The following is a 22,128-nucleotide window of genomic DNA, read 5'->3' as shown; positions in this document are numbered from 1 at the left end:
AAAAAAGTAAAGCCTTGGGGCGCCTGGGTTCTCATTTGGTTAAGCGCATCTGCCTTCGGCTCAGTTCATGATCCCAGAGTTCTGGGATCGAGTTTCTGCTCAGCCAGGAGGCTGCTTCACCCTCTCCCTCTGCTCCCCTGCTCCTGCTCTCTCGCTCGCTCAGTCTATCTCAAATAAATAAAATCTTTAAAAAAAAAGCCTTAAAAAAGTAACAACAACATCTGAATATCTTCAAACAAAAAAAAAAACCTCTTGGGAAATAGCATTGAATTTCATGCAAACAGAACTTACTCTCTTAAGTGGATAAGAATAAGGTAAATCTCTTTCAGGAGGAGAAATGTAGTTATTAATCCTTGAATACCTCTGGAATGATGTAGAATAATATAAGGAAAATAAACATTTACAAAAGTACAGCTGGTTACTATTTTTTAAGTATAGCCTAGTTGAAAACAAGTAAACTTTGGAAGATGTGTTACTACTTTAAAGGGAAGTGAAGCAGAGACATTTTGGAGAACTTTTGGTCGGTTAAAAGGTTGCTGCTGTTTATAGTTTTTGGTAAAGACTGTAATGATGGGGAATATAAGGTGACTAGGATCCAAAGAATTTCTAGAATAGAGAAAGTATTTTCTTAATAATTTGAAGGGTTTGTTCCATTTGATAATTTAAAGCAGCAGTTGTCTTGATAGGACCAGTTAACAATAGCTGACATTTATTGTGCCTATTTTATTTTATTTCTTTAAGATTTTATTTTTAAGTAATCTCTACACCTGACATAGGGCTTGAACCCACAACCCCGAAAGAGTTGCATGCTCCACCAACTGGGCTCCAGCCAGCCAGGTGCCCCTATATTTTGAATATTCTGCTGAAGACAAATATTATTACCTTATTTAATTTCACAAAAATTGTAAGAAGTAGGTACTATCCTACTTTAGGGTAAGGATGTGATTTAAAGACAGTAAGTGATTGAAATTCAAATCCAGGTCTGTCCCAACTCCAGAGCCTGTATCTTTCCATTTTGCCATAGTATCCCATAATAATCTGAAAAGCTAAGAAGACTTCCATAGTATTGTTTTATTCAAAAGGGTTTTTGTAAACACTTAGTAATTGCCTGCTATATACTGTTTACTTTGCTAGACCTTGTATAGTATAGAAAAGGAAAGCAAGGCAGTTTGCAAAGAAAACTTCAGTTTTGGGGGACAGAATAGTATCTATAGAACTAATTATCGGTAGTAATTATATTTTAGGTGCTATAATAAATGTTCAAACAAAGTATGGTAAAGTATGGTATAATATGGTAGATGATTCTTGAAATTATAAGTACGGGGAGTACTTCTTGGAAAGAAACAGAAGAACCTAACCTTAAAAGATGGGAAGGGTTTAGACCAGCAAAGATAAGAAGAGAGGCAAAACTTTCAAGACAGTGTAAGTCAATCCCAGAAGCAAAGTCTTTAATACACACAGTAGTGGGAGGTAAAGATTTTGGTAGACACCAGAGAAACAAGCTGGCAGAGATGTGGCTCCTGAAGTATACAATATATACAAGTATATTGGGCAGTATAAACTGGCCTCGGCCTTCCTGATAAGTAGAATAAGGCTATTATCTAGGGAAAAATTTCTTCCTTGCCTGTACAGAGTTATCACTGACATTCAAACAGAGCTGTAGTTGTTAAGTACTCGAGTCCTGTTGTATGTGATTTTCAAGAAAATAATTTTAAAAGCTAGTTATGAATAGATGTAATGTTGAAATATGTGGGGTCTGTTATTAAAAGATTATTATTTAATAAGCTAAAAACCCAAGTTTTATAAATTTTCTAAGTGTCTTTTAATATATTTTCTAAAGTTCCTTACTATAAGTAGTTGAAAATTAACAGAATTAGCAGTTTCTGGGGAACAGTAAAGGTATACTACTTTCTCAGTTTGATGTTTAAACTTTCAGTACAGGTATTAGTAATGTAATAATGAAATTTTGAATCTTGCAAAGATTAGGTATTTTTCTTTATTTCCCCCTTTTAGGGAGAGGTGAAAAGATAAGGAGAATGGGAGGAAACTGAAATCTAGGAGAACTTACCTCTTAATGATACTTATAGATTCAAAATTCTCCCTTTTGGGATGCCTGGGTAGCTCAGTTGGTTAAGTGTCTGCCTTTGGCTCAGGGTCATGATCCCAGGGTCCTGGGATCGAGTCCTGCATCGGGCTCCTTTTTTTTTTTTTTTTTTTTGACAGAGAAAGAGCGAGAGAAGGAACACAAGCAGAGGAAGTGGGAGAGGGAGAAGCAGGCTTCCTGCGGAGCCGGGAGCCTGATGCGGGGCTCGATCCCAGGACGCTGGGATCATGACCTGAGCTGAAGGCAGATGCTTAACGACTGAGCCACTCAGGCACCCCTTGCATCGCGTGGGGCTCCTTGCTCAGCGGGAAGCCTGCTTCTCCCTCTGCCTGCCACACTCACTCTCTCTGTCTCTCTCTGAAAAATAAATAAAATCTTTTTAAAAAATAAATAAATTCTCCCGCTTTAGGTTAGAAACATAATACAGTGGATTCTGTGAAATCAACATTATTGGAGTATTTAAGTATATAAAGGATTAGAATTGTGTATAAGACTTGAGTTACTCTTTCAAAATATATGTATGTGCAGGTGCCTGGCTGGCTCCGTCGGTGGAGCATGTGACTCTTGACTTTAGCTCAGATCATGATCTTGGGGTTGTGAGACTGAGCCTGCTTAAGAATCTCTCTCTCCTTTTCCCTCTGCCCCTCCCCCACTCTAAAAAATAAATAAAATAAAATTTTTTTTAAAACTTAAAAAATATATACGTGGAGGGGCGCCTGGTTGGCTCAGTTGGTGGAGTGTGTGACTACTGATCTCCAGGTTGTATAGGTTTGAGCCCCCCATTGGGTGTAGAGATTAGTTAAAAATCTTTTACAAAATAAATAAAATAAAATAGATATACATGGAGTTATATCCTTCACTGCAGATAAATGCTACGTGCAGTAAAACTACTACTTTATGGAATCGGGATTTATTTTAAAAGCCTTGTTTTTGTTTTTGTTTTTTAAAGCAGTTTTTGTTCATCCAGAACCTCCATATCAGTGATTCTCTATTAGGCTGGGGATGACATGCCTCCCTTCTATAGGATACATGCTTTCTTTTTTTATTATTAATTTTATTTATTTGAGAGTGAGTGAGAGAGCACAAGCAGAGAGAGAGGGAGAAGCAGGCTCCCTGTAAACAGGGAGCCTGATGCGGGGCTCGGTCCCTGGGATCATGACCTGAGCCGAAGGCAGACGCTTAACTGGCTGAGCCACCCAAGCACCCCAATATACCTGCTTTCAACTTTCTTTTCCCACCCCAGTCTTAAGAATGATTGATTAAATCACTGTTTTTAAAAACGTCATCCGTCATTTTTATTGCCTCAAAAATATTTTTGCAATGACTAACTACTAAGTCATTTCTCTTTCCCTTTTTACTTCTGCCACTGATGTGTTTTACCTCTACCAAATTTCATCTTGTTAGATTTTTTTTTTTAATCTTTATTAGAGAGTGAGAGTTCATGAGCAGGGGGGAGGGGTAGAGGGAGAAACAGACTCCTTGCTGAGCAGGGAGCCCAAAGTTGGACTCCGTCTTAGGACCCTGGGATCATGACCTGAGCTGAAGGCAGATGCTCAGCTGGCTAAGCCACCCAGGTGCCCTTCATCTTGTTAGTTTTGACCCAGTTTTGAAGCTAGATAATACTGACTTTTAAAGTTATTTTTTGTATTTTGTATTTGTATTTTTGTATTTTGTATTGTATTTATCCCTAACTTTGTTTCAACTGCAGCTTTCATAAGCAAGGCTCTACTCAATTCCTGATTTAAAAAAAAAAATTCTAAAAGGACTAGGCTAAATCCATGTGATACCATGCTAAAGATAATCCTCCTGAATTTTAATAGCTGTTACTACTGCATAGTATAGTTGATTGTCCAGTTCCAGGTCCACCTCTGTATAGGTATATGACCTGAATCTATTCCTTTTATAGTGGGGATAAGTGTCTCTTGCCTGCCTACTTAAACAAGCTTTTTTTTTTTTTTTTTTAAAGATTTTATTCATTTATTTGACAGAGACACAGCGAGAGAGGGAACACAAGCAGGGGGAGTGGGAGAGGGAGAAGCAGGCTTCCTGCTGAGCGGGGGGCCCGATGCGGGGCTCGATCCCAGGACCCTGGGATCAGGACCTGAGCTGAAGGCAGATGCTTAACGACTGAGCCACCCAGGCGCCCCCTAAACAAGCTGTTTTAAGATCAAAAGAGAAACTGGTTATGAAAGAGTTTTGTAAACAATAAAATAGTAGTCATTAATTTACATTCCTAGCATGTGCCAGATCTCAGTTCTGGATATACAGCAAAGAACAAGCATAATGAGTTCTTATGTTCTGTGCCAGGGCTTGGCAAATCTGATATACTGCATGTTTTTATATAGACTACACGCTAATGTTTTTTGAATGGTTAGGGGGGAAAATCAGAAGAATATTTCATGACATGGGAATACATGAAATACAAATAAGAGTATCCAAAATAATGTTTGGGGGGGAGTGCCTGGGTGGCTCAGTCTGTTAAGCATCTGATCATGATCTGGGGTGCTGTATGGAGCCCTGGGTCTGGCTTCCTGCTCAGCGGGGAGTCTGCTTCTCCCTCTCCCTCGCCCTCTCCCTCTGCCACTCCCCCTGCTTGTGTTCTCTCACTCTCTCTCTCTCTGTCAAATAAAAAAATCTTTTAAAAAAATAATTAGCAGGTCACCTGGGTGTATTTGTCAGTTGGGCGTCTGCCTTCGGCTCAGATCTCTTGAGTCCTGGGATTGGCAGGCCTGGCTCTCTGCTCAGCGGGGAGCCTGCTTCTCCCTCACCCTCCGCCTGCTGCTCCCCTTCCTTGGGCTCGCTCTCTGTCAAATGAATAAAGAAAAATTTTTTAAAAATTAGCTCAGTGGGGGTAATCCTTTACAATGTATGTGTTTATCAAATCACATCATACACTTTAAATATCTTACAACCTTATTTCCCAATAGTACCTCAATTAAAAATAAATAAAACTTAATGGAACACAACTGTGCTCATTTGTTTACAGTTGGGACCAAGACCATGTGGCCCACGTAGCCCTAAAATGTTCACTGCATGGCCTTTTACATTAGCAGTTTGCTGATCCATGCTCTGTGTTCTTGGAATTCTTTTGGGGGTGTTGAGCAAGAAACATAAGTATAGTTCTTTTTTTTTTTTTCCTTTAGAGAGAGGGAGGGGGAAGGGGGGGCAGAGGGAAAAGAGAGACTCTTAAGCAGGTTCCACGCCCAGCACAGAGCCCTACACGGGGCTTGATCTATCAGCCCCGAGGTCATGACCTGAGCTGAGATCCAGAGTCAGACGCTTCACCAACTGAGCCCACTAGGCGTCCCTGTAGTAGTTCAGTGTTGACAAGTTCCCTGAAGAAAAAAAGTAAATGGGCTAGAATTGTGAAGGGTACAGAAAGTATCGTGGCTAATTTGTATGTAGGAGTCAGGACGTCAGAAGGTGACATTTGAACAGAGACTTGACTGAAAAAAGATGCTCTGACAGAAGAGCATTTCTGGCAAAAGGAACAAGAAATGCGATCGCCCTGAGGCAGTAGTATAGCTGTAAGGTCTAGTAGCTAAACAGTAGGACATGGGGGTGAGGGAACCAAATTTTGAAGGGCCTTGGAGACCATGGAGCAGACTTTAGATTTTTATAGAGAATATATAAATGTAGCATTAAGATTTCAACTACTATTTCAGGGTATTTTTATGGTATTGTTATAGTGACAATCACCGTGCCACTTCAAAGTCTATTGTCAAAGACTGACAAATACTAAGATTTGTCTGATACTAGGTAGTCCACCTTTTTTAGTAACTCTCAGAAAATAACACGGGGATTATTGACCATGATAGTGTTTTTGGGATCCAGCTTTGGCATTTAATGATGACTACATTCTTTTTAGCCATTCATTTAGAATTTCATCCTTGCTGTTGCATATGTCTTCACCTCACCAGCTTTCATTTAAAAATTGGGGGATGTTGGGGCGCCTGGGTTGCTCAGTCGTTAAGCCTCTGCTTTAGGCTCAGGTCATGATCCGGGGTCCCGGGATCAAGCCCTGAATTGGGCTCTCTGCTAGGCTGGAAGCCTGCTTCTCCCTCTCCTCCCCCTGCTTGCGTTCCCTCTCTCGCTGTCTCTCTCTCTGTCAAATAAAATCTTTAAAAAAAAAAAATTAGGGGATGTTTTCATTTCTTTAATTGGACATTTTTCCTTTTTTTTTTTTTTTTTTAAAGATTTTACCTATTCATTTGAGAGACAGAGAGAGCACAAGCAGGAGGAGAGGCAGAGGGAGAGGGAGGAGCAGACTCCCTGCTGAGCTGGGAGCTGGTCATGGGGCTGGATCCCAGGACTTGGAGATCATGACCCAAGCCAAAGGCTGACACTTAACCATCTGAGCCACCCGGGCACCCCCATTTTTCCTATTCTTGATATTCTCAGATTTATGGAGATCACTTACTTTTTTTTTCTCAGCACTTTAAGTATTATAATTCTTCAGCACTTAAGCCTGAATTCAAATACTACTACTTGATATTCCTCTTTCTCTGACTTTTGTGCACTTTGTGGTTTTTTTCCCTTTAGAAAATGGAAGCAAGGTTTTACTTTTCTTTTTCAATATAATCCCTTCATTTAACCAATTATCCTAAATTTTCTAGCATAAGGCATTATGCCCCTAGGAAGTGAATAAGGCTAAGCTCCTGGTCAAAAAGCATATGCAAAGTATAACTTTGAAAAGCCTTCCTTGTTGCTTTTAGCATTTTACCGACTTCACTTTGTCCTGTCCTTTAGCTTTCTTGACCTATAGCTTCCTTGACCCATGCTTTCAGTTTTGATATCACTCCAAAGCCTTTATCTTGTTTATGTCCTCTTTCATCTTTTTTTTTTTTCAAGACTTTATTTTTAAGTAATCTCTATACCCAGCGTGGGGCTCAAATTCACAACCAAATTCACAACCCCAAGATCAAGAGTCTCATGCTCTACTGACTGAGCCAGCCAGGCGCCCCTGTCCTCTTTCATCTTTAAAAAAATTAATTTATTGGATGGGAGATGTTCGCATGCTCCTCTTTTGATTTTTAAAAATTTAAAAATTATCTTTAACGTACAAGTAATGAAGTAATGGGTGAAATAGATAAAGGGGATTAAAAAGTACTAACTTCCAGGAAAAAAAAATTCTCTTTATCATACAAGTAATTTATGTTCCTTGTACAGCTTTTTGAACATGGAGATAAGCCAAAAAAGGAAAGAAAAATATCTTGTAATACCAGAGGAAGTCCTAATTAAAATTAGTAGCTATACTTGTATGTAAATATATTTACTCTTAATAAAACGGGAATACATCATTGTGTGAACTTTTTTCACTCAACAGCATATGATAAACATCAACCTATGTCAACAGAACACTTCTCAGACTTTTTTTTTTTAAGATTTTTAAAATTTATTTGACAGAGAGACAGCAACAGAGGGAACACAAGCAGGGGGAATGGGAGAGGGAGAAGCAGGCTTCTCGCCGAGCAGGGAGCCCGATGTGGGGCTCGATCCCAGGACCCTGGGATCATGACCTGAGCCGAAGGCAGACACTTAATGACTGAGCCACCCAGGTGCCCCTTCTCAGACATTTTTGCTCTCGGGATTCCTTTACACTCTTAGGAATCAAGTTTTTATTTATGTAGCTTATATCTATTTACTAAATATTAAGACTTAAGAGATTTTGAAAGCATTAGTTCATTTAAAAACATAATTATTACATGTTAATATAAATGATTGGTATTTTGTTTTGGGAAAAACTTTATTTTCCAAAACAAAAAAAGAATTAGTGGGAAAAGGACTATTTTACATTTTGTAAATCTTTTAAATATCTACATTCAGTTTGTTGTACTGTGTTGTCTTAGTTTGTACATACTGTTTCCTCTGACTGGAATGCCCTCCTTGGTATTATTCATCCTTCAGTCCAGCTCATACATCACTGTATTTAAAGGCCACCCCATCCCTCCTTATATACATATGTAGAGTTGATTACATCTTCTTGGTGCCTCACTGTGGCCTTTAATTCTTGCTTGCTGTATTACTACGTATGTGTCAGGTCCTTGAACTACAAACACTTAAATTTTCTTGACTGAAGGGAGTTTCACAATTATGTAAGAGTTATGGGAAAAGCACCTGGACAGAAGTGGGATAGACCATAGCCGCTCAGCAGATTTGCCACAAATAGACTAAAGTATAGGTTTGCTGTCAAAGTAGGTTTACTAATTTCTTAAATGAGTGATTGACAGCAACAGTTGATGAGGACAGAAATATGATTAACAGCACATGCCAATGCAAATATACACAGTTGGCAATCCATATGGGAACTGTTAGTCCTGTGTAGTATAATTTTCATGAGTTGAGCAGCATTTCTTATTTCCTAATTAGAACCACTCTTTTTATTGTTAGTTAATATAAGAGCTTTATGGAGTATTTCTCTTAATCTCCACCAGTTTTCATCCCAGAAAACTAATAGTTATCTGTAATTACCCTGTCATGGCAGGGCTCTCAGACTTTATGTGCATAAGAATATTTTAAGTGTTTGTGGTGTGGATTCCTCGCCTCTGCTTCCACACATATATAGGTTTTGTTTTCTAAGTCTTAAAGAATCAGGTAGAGTTACAGCTCAAAGAAATTTTGCAGATCTTCTCATCTGTTTTAGGAATTGGATTATAATGAGGAAATTCAGGACCAAAAAAGGTTAGTAGTGTTTCTAGAATCATAAATCTAGTTAGTTAATGGACCGACACAGCCAGTAATTAGAATCCAGGTTTCCGGTGTACCTTGCTCCATCAGTAATTGGTCTGTCTATTTTTTTTTTAAGATTTTATTTATTTATTTGACAAAGAGAGACACAGCGAGAGAGGGAACAGAAGCAGCGGTAATGGGAGAGGGAGAAGCAGGCTTCCCACTGAGCAGGGAGCCCAATGCGGGGCTTGATCCCAGGACCCTGGGATCATGACCTGAGCCGAAGGCAGACACGTAACGACTGAGCCACCCAGACGCCCCAGTCAGTAGGTCTATCTTGACGAAGAAATAAGTTTGTCCATGGGACAGCTTTAGCTTTTCTTTTCTGTATAAACCTAAAGTTGTAAAGTGTTTTTTGTTTTCTTATTTTCTTCTCAGTTCCCAGCCTTATTTTCAAGACTCTTGAAAGTCTTTTTTTCTGCTTAAGAATGGTTTGACTTTGATGGTAGCCTTAATTTGATTGGGTCGGCAAGAATTTAAAATTGTTCGAAGGAAATTAAGAAGTCAGCAGAGGATGCCTTATTGGAAAGCAGGGCTCAGTTTATTGGTAGATAGATATATCACGTTCCTCATTGCCCCTCATCAGTGAATTGAATCATCTTCATACTCATTATCACATCAAAAATTAGGGAATTATCAACATTCTTTCTGTCATAGTGTGTTAGAATTATACTGCGAGACTCATTTGAGGTCAGTCCTATTATTGCTAACATCATAATTACATATGTATAATGCCAAATGATACTCCAAATTATTTTTTCTTTTAAATGGGTTTGTACATTCTTTGTATGTCACATTTGACTTGAGAGGTAAGAGATTAAATTATATGGCAGACTGAGCACATGGTTTCACCTCACCTTTTATGCCAAACCTTACTAGAATGAAAAGAGTGGGGAAAAATAGAGTGAGAGGAGAAATGAACTAGTAACTGAAAAGTGAGAGTGCCATCATTGGACCAAAATTTTTTAGCAGTTCTTCATAGAAAGAAAGCAAAATGGTAAATACATGGGGGCAAAAGTAAGATCAGAAGAAATCATAACCCAAAACACATTAAAGAAAACTGTTAGGAAGTAGGAGCCATTTGGAAGAACTTTAAGAAGCAAGAAAGAAAGGACTCAGAAGAGTCTTGGTGTAGATTAATTGGGGAACTGTTCTGTAAGCTAACTGTACCACTTGACTCCTCTTTTCTCTCCCATTTGGCCTAAACTACAGACAGAAATGCATTTGTCCTCAGAATATAGCATTGAGGGGCACCTGGGTGGCTCAACTGATTGAGCGTCTGCCTTAGACTTGGGTCATGATCTCAGGGTCCTGGGATTGAGCCCCACATCTGGCTCCCTGCTTGGGGAGCCTGTTTCTCCCTCTCCTTCTGCCATTCCCCCCGCTTGTGCTCTCTCTCTCTCTCTCAAATAAATAAATAAATCTTTGAAAAAAATACATATATATAGCATTGAGAATGAGCACTGAGAGCAGAGAGGCCGGGCAATACTTCAGGGAGCCTTTGGCCCTTATGAGGCTCACTCAAATTAATCTCATACCTAGCAGCAAGTCTACTCTTTCCCTCCCCTATAATCACTAGAGACAAATTGCAGGTAAACAGAACAGATAAGCTAAATTAAATTCAAGGAGGAACGCCAAACATTTGTGGAAAACCAGTGCAACGAAAGAAAAGCACCAGACTCAAACAAAAAGTAGATCTAAATTCTTAGGAAACAGTCCATAGAGCAAGACTTTAAAGTCAGTGTAGTTAATACCCCCAAGGAGACTCAAGAGATTATTACACACACAAAAATAAAAGTCGTGGAAATTAAAAGAACAGTTAAAATAATTATCTGAATAGCAAAATAGACATAACTGAAGAGCATTTTCATGAATTGAAAAATGGAGCTCTGAGGCCTTCTCCCCAAATAAAGTATAAAGTGACAAGAAGATAAAAATATAGGAGAAAAAAGTGAGATATGCAGGTTAGATCCTAAGATTTCAACATCCATCTCAAATAGGAGATCCAGAAAAGTAGAAGGGCAATAGGGGTCAGGAGAGGGATTTAGAAGAAATATTGTCGATAGTATTCTTTAGAACCTTTAGTACAGCGTTTAATAGTTTAGGTGATAGAAGGCATCTTTGTCTTGTTTTTAAAATTAGGGACACTGCTTGCATTGTTGCATCATTATTAGGTACGCTGTAGAATTTTGGTAGATAATCCCTTTTCAAGTTAAAGAAATTTATTCCTATCCAGAATTAGTAGTTTTGTTGTTTTATGATATTTGAGTGTTGAATTTTGTCTTTTTTTCCCAGTATGAGTTAAGAGACTCGCAAGGGTTTGCTCCTTTATATGATTTATTAGTTTTGAACCCATCCTTGCATTGGGATAAACACTATAAACACAATTTGGTATCCTACCAATTTACTCATATTTTATTTAGTTTTGCTTAAATGTTTATAAGAGATTAGGATCATAGCTTTCTCTTTTTGTGACTGTGGTATATTTTGGGAAAAGTTCTAAATTAGCAATAATTGTGCCTCGGATAAACTTCATTGGCTATGATACTGCCACTGGACTGGGCAAAGCTATGACTGTAGTGTATTTTGACCAAAAATGGATTATTCAACTTTTTAAAGAAAAATTAAAAAGTAATCAAAACAGCATGGATAGCCCCAAATCAGGACAAACCTATATTGATGATAAAAGTTTTGGGATATTTTGTGAAAAAAAATTTTGCTACTAAACAGTAAAGGTTTAAACAGGAAGTGTTATTTCAAGGAATGTGAAGAAATTTTTGTGATCTGATAATTCCTTCTCCTTTTGTATATTACTCTTATTTTATTGATTTCTCTTTAGGTACGCATAGCTGCTAAATTCATCACTCATGCACCCCCAGGGGAATTTAATGAAGTGTTCAATGGTGAGTAAACATTAGTATTTAAGCTCTCCTTAATTACATATAAGCTATCTCTTTTAATCCTTACAGCACATTATAGCTATAGCTAAGGAAATCAAGATTCAAACAGGTGAAAATAACTAATGCCACCCAGCTGGTCAGGTGTCAGAGCAAGGATTCAAACCTAGGTCTGAGTCAAAAGCAAATTCTTAACCCATAAATTAGGATACCTATCTTAGGTGAGAAAAGATTTAAAGTAGTTTAATATGATTAAATAGAGAAGCAATACTAAATTGTTTTCATAATTTTATATCTATCATTATAAATCATAGCTTAAGCTTCTGCAGTGCTTTCATTCAAGATGTGCCCGTAATACATATAGGACACTTTCTAAATCCATTGGGGCTGAACTTACTGCATCTGGGAAGCTTGTTACATATACAGCTTCCAGCATTACCATCCTCTTAAGATTTCTCATTCATTAGATCTGAGGTGGAATTGGGTAATCTGTTTTATTAAGTTCTCCTGGATGATTCTGAGTCACAGCCAGTTTGGGAACCACTGTTCCAATACATTTATAACCTGTGCTATTCACTGGCTTAATGTAATATATAATGAAAAATGTAGATGAGGCATCGTGAACTCCATGATACAATCAATCATTACAACCCCATTTTAAGTTGTTAAATTCGTTGTAAAGTTCTTTGTGCATCTTGGCTCATTTGAGCAAACATTTATTTTGAAATTCTAGTTTTACATTAGACAGCTACCTACTTAAGAGGAACTATGTGATATTCGTCTATACTTGGTCCAGAGCCCCATACATCATAGAAAATCAGTAATCTCCATCGATAAAAATTAATGATGTAGAGAAAGAGTAACCAGGAGAACATATAAACATTTACTATAAGGAATAAATAATACATTAGAACTAAATCCAGACATTCTTCCTTATAGACTTGTTTGTAGATTTTGAACACTAATAGCAAGAGAAACAAATACAGCCTTGTTTTCTCTAGTCTTTTTTCCATATCAACCAAATACAAATTTTCAACAACTGAGCTTTTAGGAAATTTTCCTATGACTTGAACTTTATCCAGCTGATAAGCTCAAATGAATTCTTGTCTTAACAAAATTAATAGCCTTTGTAGTTAGAAGTCCCTTGTTTTATTTCTGACAATTGAATGTACTTTACAGAATATCATGAGAATAACTGATATGAAAGCATTAGATTAAGAATTGGCAAGCAACTAAAAAAAAAATTGGCAAGCTACTTGTGGCATGAGGGCTGGTTTTTACTGGCATGCTACATACTGGCCTCCGCCAGCCTCTTCTTTCAGAAGCCCTACGAGTCAATGGCCTGTGGCTTATGATTAGTCTTCCCTGTTGGAGTTAATGCTTGGTAGTTTCTTATATGACAAGGACCCTTCTTTTCCAAAAGAAGAGTGACTAGACTCTTGACACACAGCTTTTTAAAAGGATATAGTCCCCTACATTAGATGCTTCATAGAAAAATATATTTGCCAATTTCACTGCCACTGACTGAATTTTGCCCAGCTTTCTTGGTGTGATGTTAATAGAAAAGCCTCCAATTCTTAATCTCATTTTAAAGGATTCTTTAGATACAAAATTAACAGTCCTAACTATAACTTTCTTTAAACAATGTTTTTCATTTGCTATGAATAATTCTTTGAGAAGTTATTGTTGGATTATTGTACCACAAATAATTACATGCAAATTTATGAACATTAGCATCTGTTCATTTGTGTTTTTTAGAATTTCTATGTAGGGGTGCTTGGGTGGCTCAGTCAGTAAAGCATCTGCCTTCGGCTCAGGTCATGATCCCACGGTCCTGGGATCGAGCCCCGCATTGGGCTCCCTGCTCCACGGGAGGCCTGTTTCTCCCTCTGCCTGCTGCTCCCCCTGCTTGTGTGTTCTCCTCTCTCTCTCTGTCAAAAATATTTAAAAAAATAAAAAATTTCTATGTGTACATATATCTGAAAACTAACTTTGCAAAGCCTAGTTTTTAAAAAAATTTCTGAAGTTTGTCCTCTATTGAATATTTTAGCATCTTTTAATGTTTTTTCCTCAGATGTCCGGCTACTGCTTAATAATGACAATCTCCTCAGGGAAGGGGCAGCACAGTAAGTATCCTTCAAGATCCACTTACATATTTATTTTAATTTTGGATAAACTATGTTGATAATAAATTTGTACCCTGAAACCTAAGTTTAAAATAAAACACTTCAGTATAAAGCAGTTAGCAGTTTTAGTTGTATTTTTTTACTTGGAGAAAACATGCCATGTTGTTTACTTCCTTTAAACTTACTATATATGATCTTATTTTTTTTATTTTTCTTTTTGCCCAGATTTTCCCTATTAAAGCAGAGCTTAATATGAGCTGTTAGGGTTTCTTCTATACTCCTTTTAGTTCATGTTGAATTTTTTTTAAACGCTAGCTATAGAAAAATTAGGCTGCTATTGAGGAATAATGTTCCCAAATTGCTACAAAATAGTAGATATTCATAAAGTACCTTAATAGAATTAACTGTAGAATAATAGCATGGTTATTCAACCGAGTCATTGATTCCTTATCACTATCAGGCGGCTAATTAAATGAAAATACCATTTTCATTTTATCTTTGTCCTCAAAAACATGACAGTGATGTGTGTTTTTGTTTTCTTCCAGTCTAAACACTGTCCAGCTTTCAAGGCCCCCTGTTATCTGGCTTTATCACTACTCTTCTTTACATACAAAATTCTCTTTCAGTTGCTGTCTGTGTCATTGGCCCGGAGTTCCTTTGTAAAGAGGAAACCAGAAAAGGATAGTGACTGGGAAAGGGTGGGGTAAAGAGGGTGGGACAAGGATTTTGATGTAGCACAACAAATAATTATCATAAAAGCATTTGGTGTGATCATCATTTGGTTTAGATTTTAGCTATAGAAAACTGTCTTAAGAGCTGCTACCTGGGAAACAGTCATCTTCCGCCCTGTCCGTGCTGCTCTTTTGAAACTCATTTTGGGACCAGATTCTGCAAACCCTAACATTTGTACAGCATCACTATAATTGTCATCATGAATGAAACTCTAATTATACATTGATTTAGGCACACACCAAAGATGCATTCTAATGCTGGTTTCTCTTAGATGCATAGAATGCCATAGAAAAAGGCATTCATGATTTGCTAGTTCAGCCCGTCTGTCTCTGCTCTATCATTGAGAGAACCTCATCTACATTTTGTCAAAAGATGATTATCCAATCTGAATGCTTCTAATAATAAGGAATTCACTATTTCACAGGGCAAGTTCCTTGCCTGCCATGTATTGGTCTTAGTATATCCTGCTACCCAAAATAAATCTACTCTATCCTTCACGTGATAAGGTACTGCTGAAGAGGAGATGGGGAGTGGAATGCCAAGACCCAAGATTGATTGTATCTTAAGCCTGTTGTCCCATTTCCAATTAGGAGTAACAGTAGAACTTGGTATTTAGTTCAGATGCTTTAATTGCCCTGACAGTAAAGCATTGTTTTCATAAATACTCTGGTTCTTATAGATGCTAGATTTTCAGAGAACAGTCTTACTAAAGGAGAACTGTCTTATGCCCAAATACTTGATTTTCCACAGGGATGAAAAATTCAGGTGTTTTTTTTTTTTTCTGTAATGAGGTACTTCAGTCCTTTGGCCATAGTCCTCATAGTAAGCGTTCAGTAAATGTTTCAGTAATCATCATCCTCATCATCATTGCCTTCTATATAAAATAAAGGAGGCCTGAACAACTTTGGATTTACTCTTTCCTGGATTTCTGCCCTTTGCTTCTGATCCCTAGAACCATTCTCTGTTAATTCCCAGCCCTTCTGGACTAACTAGGGTGTTGTAGGCCATGTTAAAGAGAGGATTTTATTCTGAAAGAGAGGGCAGAATATTAGTGTTCTGAGCAGACAATGACTCAATGAGATTATATTTTAGAATAATCACTGGTTGCTATGCAGGGGGCAAAAACTGAAGGAAGATGAGTAGTTAGAAGACTTAACTGCAGTAGTTCAGAGATAAATAGCGGTGGTTTGGAGTAGAGTGGTAGTAAGCGTGATGGGAAGGAATCAGATTCTGAATATGTATTCAAGGTAGAACCTATAAGATTTGCTGATGGGATTGCATGTGAAATTTGAGAGAAAGAAGAATCAAAGGTGATCTCAAATTTTGGGCCCACACAAATGGTAGAATGGGAAATACCATTTTCTTGAGATGGGATTAAATGTTAACAAATTTTGATGTTGGTATTTGTAATCTGTAATCTTAGGATGTATTTTAGAATGGAATACTTATTTATTCCTTACTCCTTAAGCTTTTCTAAAAAAAAAAAAAATCCACTTTCCATGAACATTTAATTTAGATTCCTTTCTGAAGAACTACTGTGTTGAGGCCTCATTTTGTTAATGGGGTTGTGGTGTTCTGAGGAAATGATTAATTAAAAAGCACAATAATAACTTAAAATGAAAAGACTGAAGATTAGCTTTAAATATCTGTTTCTTTGGTTTCTCTTGAAAAGTCTAGGAAGAATTTAGTCTGCTTAAAAACAGTGGTCTAGTAGGTGTTTTACTAAGTTAAAATAGGGTTGGAGAGGTGTTTAACTCTTCCCTTGGCAAGTGAATTCTCTGAGAAGATTGATACTTTGTAAGTGTATTATGCTTTTTTACACTGCAGCTTATTTCCATTTTTCTTTCACTTTACCCTTTTTGCTTACTTTGTAAGATGTACTAGGGAGCCATTGAAAATGCAATTTTGTAAATGTAGTAGTACTGGACAAGTAAACAACAATATTAGGCATGCACTTTGATTATTCATATCCCCCTTTTCAGATAATCTCTTCTGCCTTAAACTCTCATCGGAGACTTGACTCATGCTCAACTCTTACTTCACCCTCTCCTCATGTCAGATGTCTTCCAGTACATTTAATTGTGGTCTCTCCTACCTGCCCTACCTTAGAGAGCCCAGAATAAAAAAGACAGCATTGCTAAAATGTGCATCAATTGAAGATTTTTTTGAATTACTGAAAGCTTCTGTCTAAATGATGAAAACTGTTGGTAATTCACAAAAACTGGATTTCTTAAAACTTAGGAATAGTCTAAGGGGGAGTTCTATCGGAGCCTAGAGGTGGAGAGGAAAAGGTAATTTCAGAGTTTAGGGCACATCTGAGATCTTTGTGGAGAAGAGTTCCTTCAGAAAGCTGGAAGGTGTTAGGAAAACACCAGTTGCCTAAAGAGAAAGGGAAAGAGCACCAGAGAGTGTTTTCACATTCTCTTTCACTATTATGTGAATTACCTTTGTATTTATATATAATTCTTCCCCCCTCCTTTTTTTACTTTTTAAAAAACAGTGCATTTGCCCAGTATAACATGGATCAGTTCACACCTGTGAAGATAGAAGGATATGAAGATCAGGTAATGGCTGTTCATTTTGGAAGGCTGTGCCTGGGTGGTAGTAGAAATCTTAGAAACCAAAGCAGATGTCTGAAGATAAGATGCTGAATAAATTCATGTCTTAGTTTTCATAGTTTTTGCAAATGTTCTACATATTAGGAAATTCTTCCTCTCTCTTATAATACTTGGAGTTTCTTTGACTGGAAAAGAGAGCTGCCCCTAATAAGAATAGTGAAAATAAGAGTTGAGTTTTATACAGATTTTAGAGCCATATGTAATTCTCCTTGGTGAGAGTAACATGATACATCAAATTTGACATTGTATAGGAAAATAGGCATCCCTATTTAAATAGAGGAACAAAGCAAATATTTCCATTATTATCATAGTTATTAACATTGTATGACAGGACTTTGCAAATTCATTAATGTACACTTCAAAGGCAATATGTCACTAAATACCAAATGCTTTTAAAAGTCTCAATCTTCTTTGAACCCACAAATCTGCAGAATTTCTCCTAGGAAAATAAGTATGTAAATGTATTAAAAAGATTATTTGAAGCAAGGTTTATAATAGTGAAAAGTTGGGAACAATCTAAATGCCCAACATTAAATTAATTATCTGTAGACCAAAATACCATGTAGTCATTGAAAACCAGTATAAATACTGATCTGGGAATGCTGACCTGGGAAGATGTTTGTGATATATTAAGGTAGAACATAAGGGAGCATATGTAGAATTGTGCAAGTTTATTTTTTAAATAGATATTAAAGTGAACTTAATATATCAATGCATCTTTTTTTTTAAGATTTTATTTATTTATTTGAGAGAGAGAGAAAGCGTGAGTGTGGAGGACGGGCAGAAGGAGAGGGAGAAGCAGGCTCTACACTGAGCAGGGAGCCCAATGCGGAGCTCGATCCCAGGACCCTGGGATCATGACATGAGCCGAAGGCAGACACTTAATCAACTGAGCCACCCAAGCACTCCAGAATCATTGTATATTAAATTTTGTGAAAAGTGCACCATTATTTTATGTATCACTAAGAAAAAACACTGCCAATTAAACTATGACACAGTCCTAAGATGTCATCAAGTATAAGATGAATCCCATTTTATGAAATGTTAAATCATGGGAGGACATATGCATCTTAAGAATCAAAACTATAAGATATATACATGTACATAGAAAAGGAAATGTGGGAAAATATATACCAAATGTTAACTCTGTGTGTTGGAATTACAGGATTACTAGACTTTGTTTTGCTTATTGTTTGTTTTGGTTTATATTTTTTTTGTTTTGGTTTATATTTTTGCTTATCTTAATTTTCTTAATGAAAATAGATTACAAATATAAAAGATAAATACTGAAAAAATAAAAATTGCTTGCAAATAGGAATTATTGAAATAATAAGATGTGTCCAGATACATGTTATAAGAGCATTCCCATGTATCAGTAGTAGCCAGCTTAAAATATAGTCAAAAGGATATTGCATTCTTAGCCATAACAACAGCAACAACAAAAACCCATTACTGGACACTAAAACAAGGAAAGATGTATAAATTATTAAAGATGCCATAGGGGCGCGCCTGGGTGGCTTAGTGAGTAGAGCATGCAGTGCTTGATTTCAGGGTTCTAAGTTCGAGCACCATGTTGGGTATAGAGATTACTGAAAAATAAAATCTTAAAAAAAAATAAAGTAGGTGCCATAAAGTACACATACTCACAAAGGAAAAAATAAGACAAAAATAAAATAGATGCCACTCCTGCATATAATAAAAATTGACTATAGTAGGTTAACTAAGTAGAGATTTTTGTCATATAAGAAGTCCAGAGATAATGTTAGAGCTGTTACAGTAGCTCCACCATGTCATCAGATATCCTAGTTGCTTCCAGCTCTGTATTCTGCCTTCCATAGGTGTCGTTTTCATTATCATGCTTTTTTTTTTAAGCTTGATTGATTGATTGATTTGAGAGAGAACTCACAAGCAGGGGGGAGAGGGAGGAGCAGGCTCCTTGCTGAGCAGGGAGCCCGACACGGGGCTCCGTCCCAGGTCCCTGGGATCATGACCTGAGCTGAAGGCAGACACCCAACCGACTGAGCCACCCAGGCACCCCTCATTATCATGCTCTTTAAGAGAGCTGCCCCATTTCAGGGCATTGAATCCAAGATCCAGGAAGGAAAAAAGAGGAAGTTGGAAAAGGTGCTATTGGCCTTTCCAGAAGCAACTTCCACTGGTAAGTTACTGACAGAACTCCTTTAATTCTGTCATTCCTAGCTGGAAAGTGTCATTTTTTTAGTTGGAAAAACAAATGAAAGAAGACTAATGAAAGACACAAGGCAACAATCAGAAAGCCCCTAAGTATCATAAAACAGAAGGGAAAAGGAAACAATTGGTAAAATTTATGAGATTAATCTTTGATTTCCAGTGCCAGCTGTACATTTTGATTAATTCCAGGTGGAGTTTAAATGTAAAGTATTTTTTTAAAACATAAAAATTTAGTAGGAAATGGAAAGGGAATCATAACTTAAGTAATGATGAAACATTAGAAAAGTTCATAAAAGGAGGCAGGTGCCTGGCTGGCTCAGTCGGTGGAGCACGCAACTCTTGAGCTCAGGATTGTGATTTTCAGCCCAACATTGGATGTAGAGAACACTGAAATAAATAAAAACTTAAAAGAAAGAAGGTTATAAAAGAAAGTGATCGTTGCATAATAAAAAGGCTTAAAAGTAAGATTTAAAAAGGAGTAAATATGTTTCTCAAGCATAATAGATAAAGAGGTTATTCAGATACCTAAGGATGATACCAAGAGTTCAGTGAATAAACAAGCAACAGACATGAACCACTTGTACCCAAGTTGGAAATAACAAAGCATACTTAGAAAAGTGTTAGATCAAAAAAAAAAAAAAAAAGAAAGAAAGAAAAAGGAAAGAAAGAAAAGTGTTAGATTGCCCAGAAGTAGTAATTAAGGAAATGCAGATTAAAATTTAATGTGAATACATTTACCTTTTAGTTATGAAAGTTACAGAATTATGATGATTTTTGAAAGCTTTATGAGGGTAAGACTAAGGAAATAGTTACATTCATGGTTCCTACCATCATTATAAGCAAGTTTCTTAAAGGTTAGTCTGGTAATAAGGACAGGAATCTTAAAACTAGGAATTCTTTCCAAAGAATTTATTTTAAGCAGGAGATTTTATTTATGGTAGAATTTATAGTGGCTCTCGATAATGGAAACTGTAAGTAGCTTAAACCTCCTTCAATTCAGAAATGATTAAGTATATTATGATATGTCACTATTGTGAAATTATATGTAATTATTAAAAATGGTAAATGTGTCAAAAGACAAATGGGAAATTAGGAAAAAATAAGTGAAACTCGACACATGCAAAGTTTTATCTGCCTAATTAATAAAGAGTTCAACTAGAAAATGACTTGAAAAAAATGATAAGAAATGCCAATTAAAATTTCTATTAATGATGTGCTTGTAACTTGGAATGACACCCTATATTATGTATGTCCATATTATGAATACATTTTTCCCTTTGACGTAGTTGTCCCCCTTCAGAGAATTTATCTCACATGAGTGCTTGGCACACATACATAATTTGTACATAATGAACATACGAGGACATTTGTTGCAGTATTGTTCATAATAGCAAAAGATTGGAAACAACCCAACTATCCATTAATAGAGGACTGGTTGAATAAATTTTTGTATATGCATACAATGGTGTAGTATACAACTGTAACAAAAACAAAGAAGTTCTCCAAGTACTTATCGGGAAAGTTCTTCTAGATATATTAAGTTTAAAAAAAAAAACCACAACAGTAGGTATAGTATAGTATAGTATGCTAGTTTTTGAGTTAAAGAAAGGGGTGGGGAGTTAGAATACGTATCCATACTTGCTTATATTTGTAAAAAAGAAACTCTGAAAGAATATATCAGGGATTGCAAATTTTTTTTAAAGAGCCAGAGAGTAAATATTTTCAGCTTTGCTGGACAGGGTCAGTTGTGACTACTCAACCCTGCTGTTGCAGGAAAGCAGCCATAGACAATACAAAAACAGACAAGCAGGGCTGTGTTCAGTAAAACTTTACAAAAACAAGTGGCACCTGCCATGCTGACCCTTGCTTTAAATTAATAAAATCAATTGCCTTGTGGAGAAGAGGAAATTTATTAGGAATTTGGTAAATAGGAGTTAAAGGTGAGAAAAAGATCTCACTTTATATTTTTTCATTATTGAACCATGTGAATGTATTACCTATTTTTTTTTTTAAGATTTTATTTATTTATTTGACAGAGAGAGACACAGTGAGAAAGGGAACACAAGCAGGCAGAGTGGGAGAGGGAGAAGCAGGCTTCCCACTGAGCAGGGAGCCCGATGTGGGGCTCGATCCCAGGACCCTGGGATCATGACCTGAGCCGAAGGCAGACGCTTAACGACTGAGCCGCCCAGGCGCCCCTGTATTACCTATTTTAAATGCTAAGTATAATGACTGGGAAAGTTTTATGAAATATGTAAAAAAATATAAAAGTGTACAGATAAGTTATTGTTACAGCTACGTATAAGGTATATACATTGGCAATACATTAGACAGAAACCAAGAAATGAAGGGTAGGATGGGGAAATGTGGTTTAGAGGTGACTTAACCATAAACGTAATATTTTTATAGGAATAAAAATGTGAGGAGCGCCTGGGTGGTGCAGTTGGTTGAACGTCCAACTCGATTTCAGCTCAGGTCGTGATCTCAGGGTTGTGAGATAAGCCCCTAGTTAGGCTCCGTGCAGAGTCTGCTTGAGTGTCTCCCTCTCCCCCCAACCTCTCTCTCTCTCTTTCTCAAATAAATAAATCTTTAAGAAAAAAGAATAAAAATATGACTTGAGGAGCACCTGGCTGGCTCAGTCAATAGAGCATGCTACTCTTGATCTTGGGGTCATGTGTTCAAGCCCCACGTTGGGGGTAGAGTTTACTTAAAAAATAAAATTAAATTAAAAA

At 36.9% G+C, this 22,128-nt stretch overlaps 2 protein-coding genes and 1 pseudogene across 3 annotated transcripts in view; 1 reads left to right on the top strand and 2 right to left on the bottom strand.

The window, feature by feature from the left end:
• The window catches only part of ST7L (suppression of tumorigenicity 7 like), a 125,404-nt gene that overhangs the window by 85,249 nt on the left and 18,027 nt on the right, over nt 1-22,128 (bottom strand). Inside the window, exon 2 of the mRNA XM_073896132.1 lies at nt 4,767-4,908. The gene's annotated coding sequence lies outside the window, so the exon portion shown is untranslated. The remainder of the gene's footprint in view (nt 1-4,766; nt 4,909-22,128) is intronic.
• CAPZA1 (capping actin protein of muscle Z-line subunit alpha 1) overlaps nt 1-22,128 on the top strand; it is a 46,603-nt gene that overhangs the window by 10,855 nt on the left and 13,620 nt on the right. For both annotated transcript variants that reach the window (XM_073896137.1, XM_025872432.2), the window contains exons 2-4: nt 11,673-11,736; nt 13,805-13,856; nt 17,089-17,152. In XM_073896137.1, coding sequence (XP_073752238.1) covers nt 11,673-11,736; nt 13,805-13,856; nt 17,089-17,152 — 180 coding nt within the window. The remainder of the gene's footprint in view (nt 1-11,672; nt 11,737-13,804; nt 13,857-17,088; nt 17,153-22,128) is intronic.
• On the bottom strand, nt 11,316-11,398 carry LOC112824689 (U4 spliceosomal RNA; annotated as a pseudogene).

Source organism: Callorhinus ursinus, unplaced genomic scaffold (assembly GCF_003265705.2).
Source record: "Callorhinus ursinus isolate GAN/ISIS: 27379988/994484 unplaced genomic scaffold, GSC_fseal_2.0 scaffold9, whole genome shotgun sequence".
Classification (NCBI taxonomy): Eukaryota; Metazoa; Chordata; class Mammalia; order Carnivora; family Otariidae; genus Callorhinus; species Callorhinus ursinus.
This window is presented reverse-complemented; position numbering and strand designations above follow the sequence as displayed.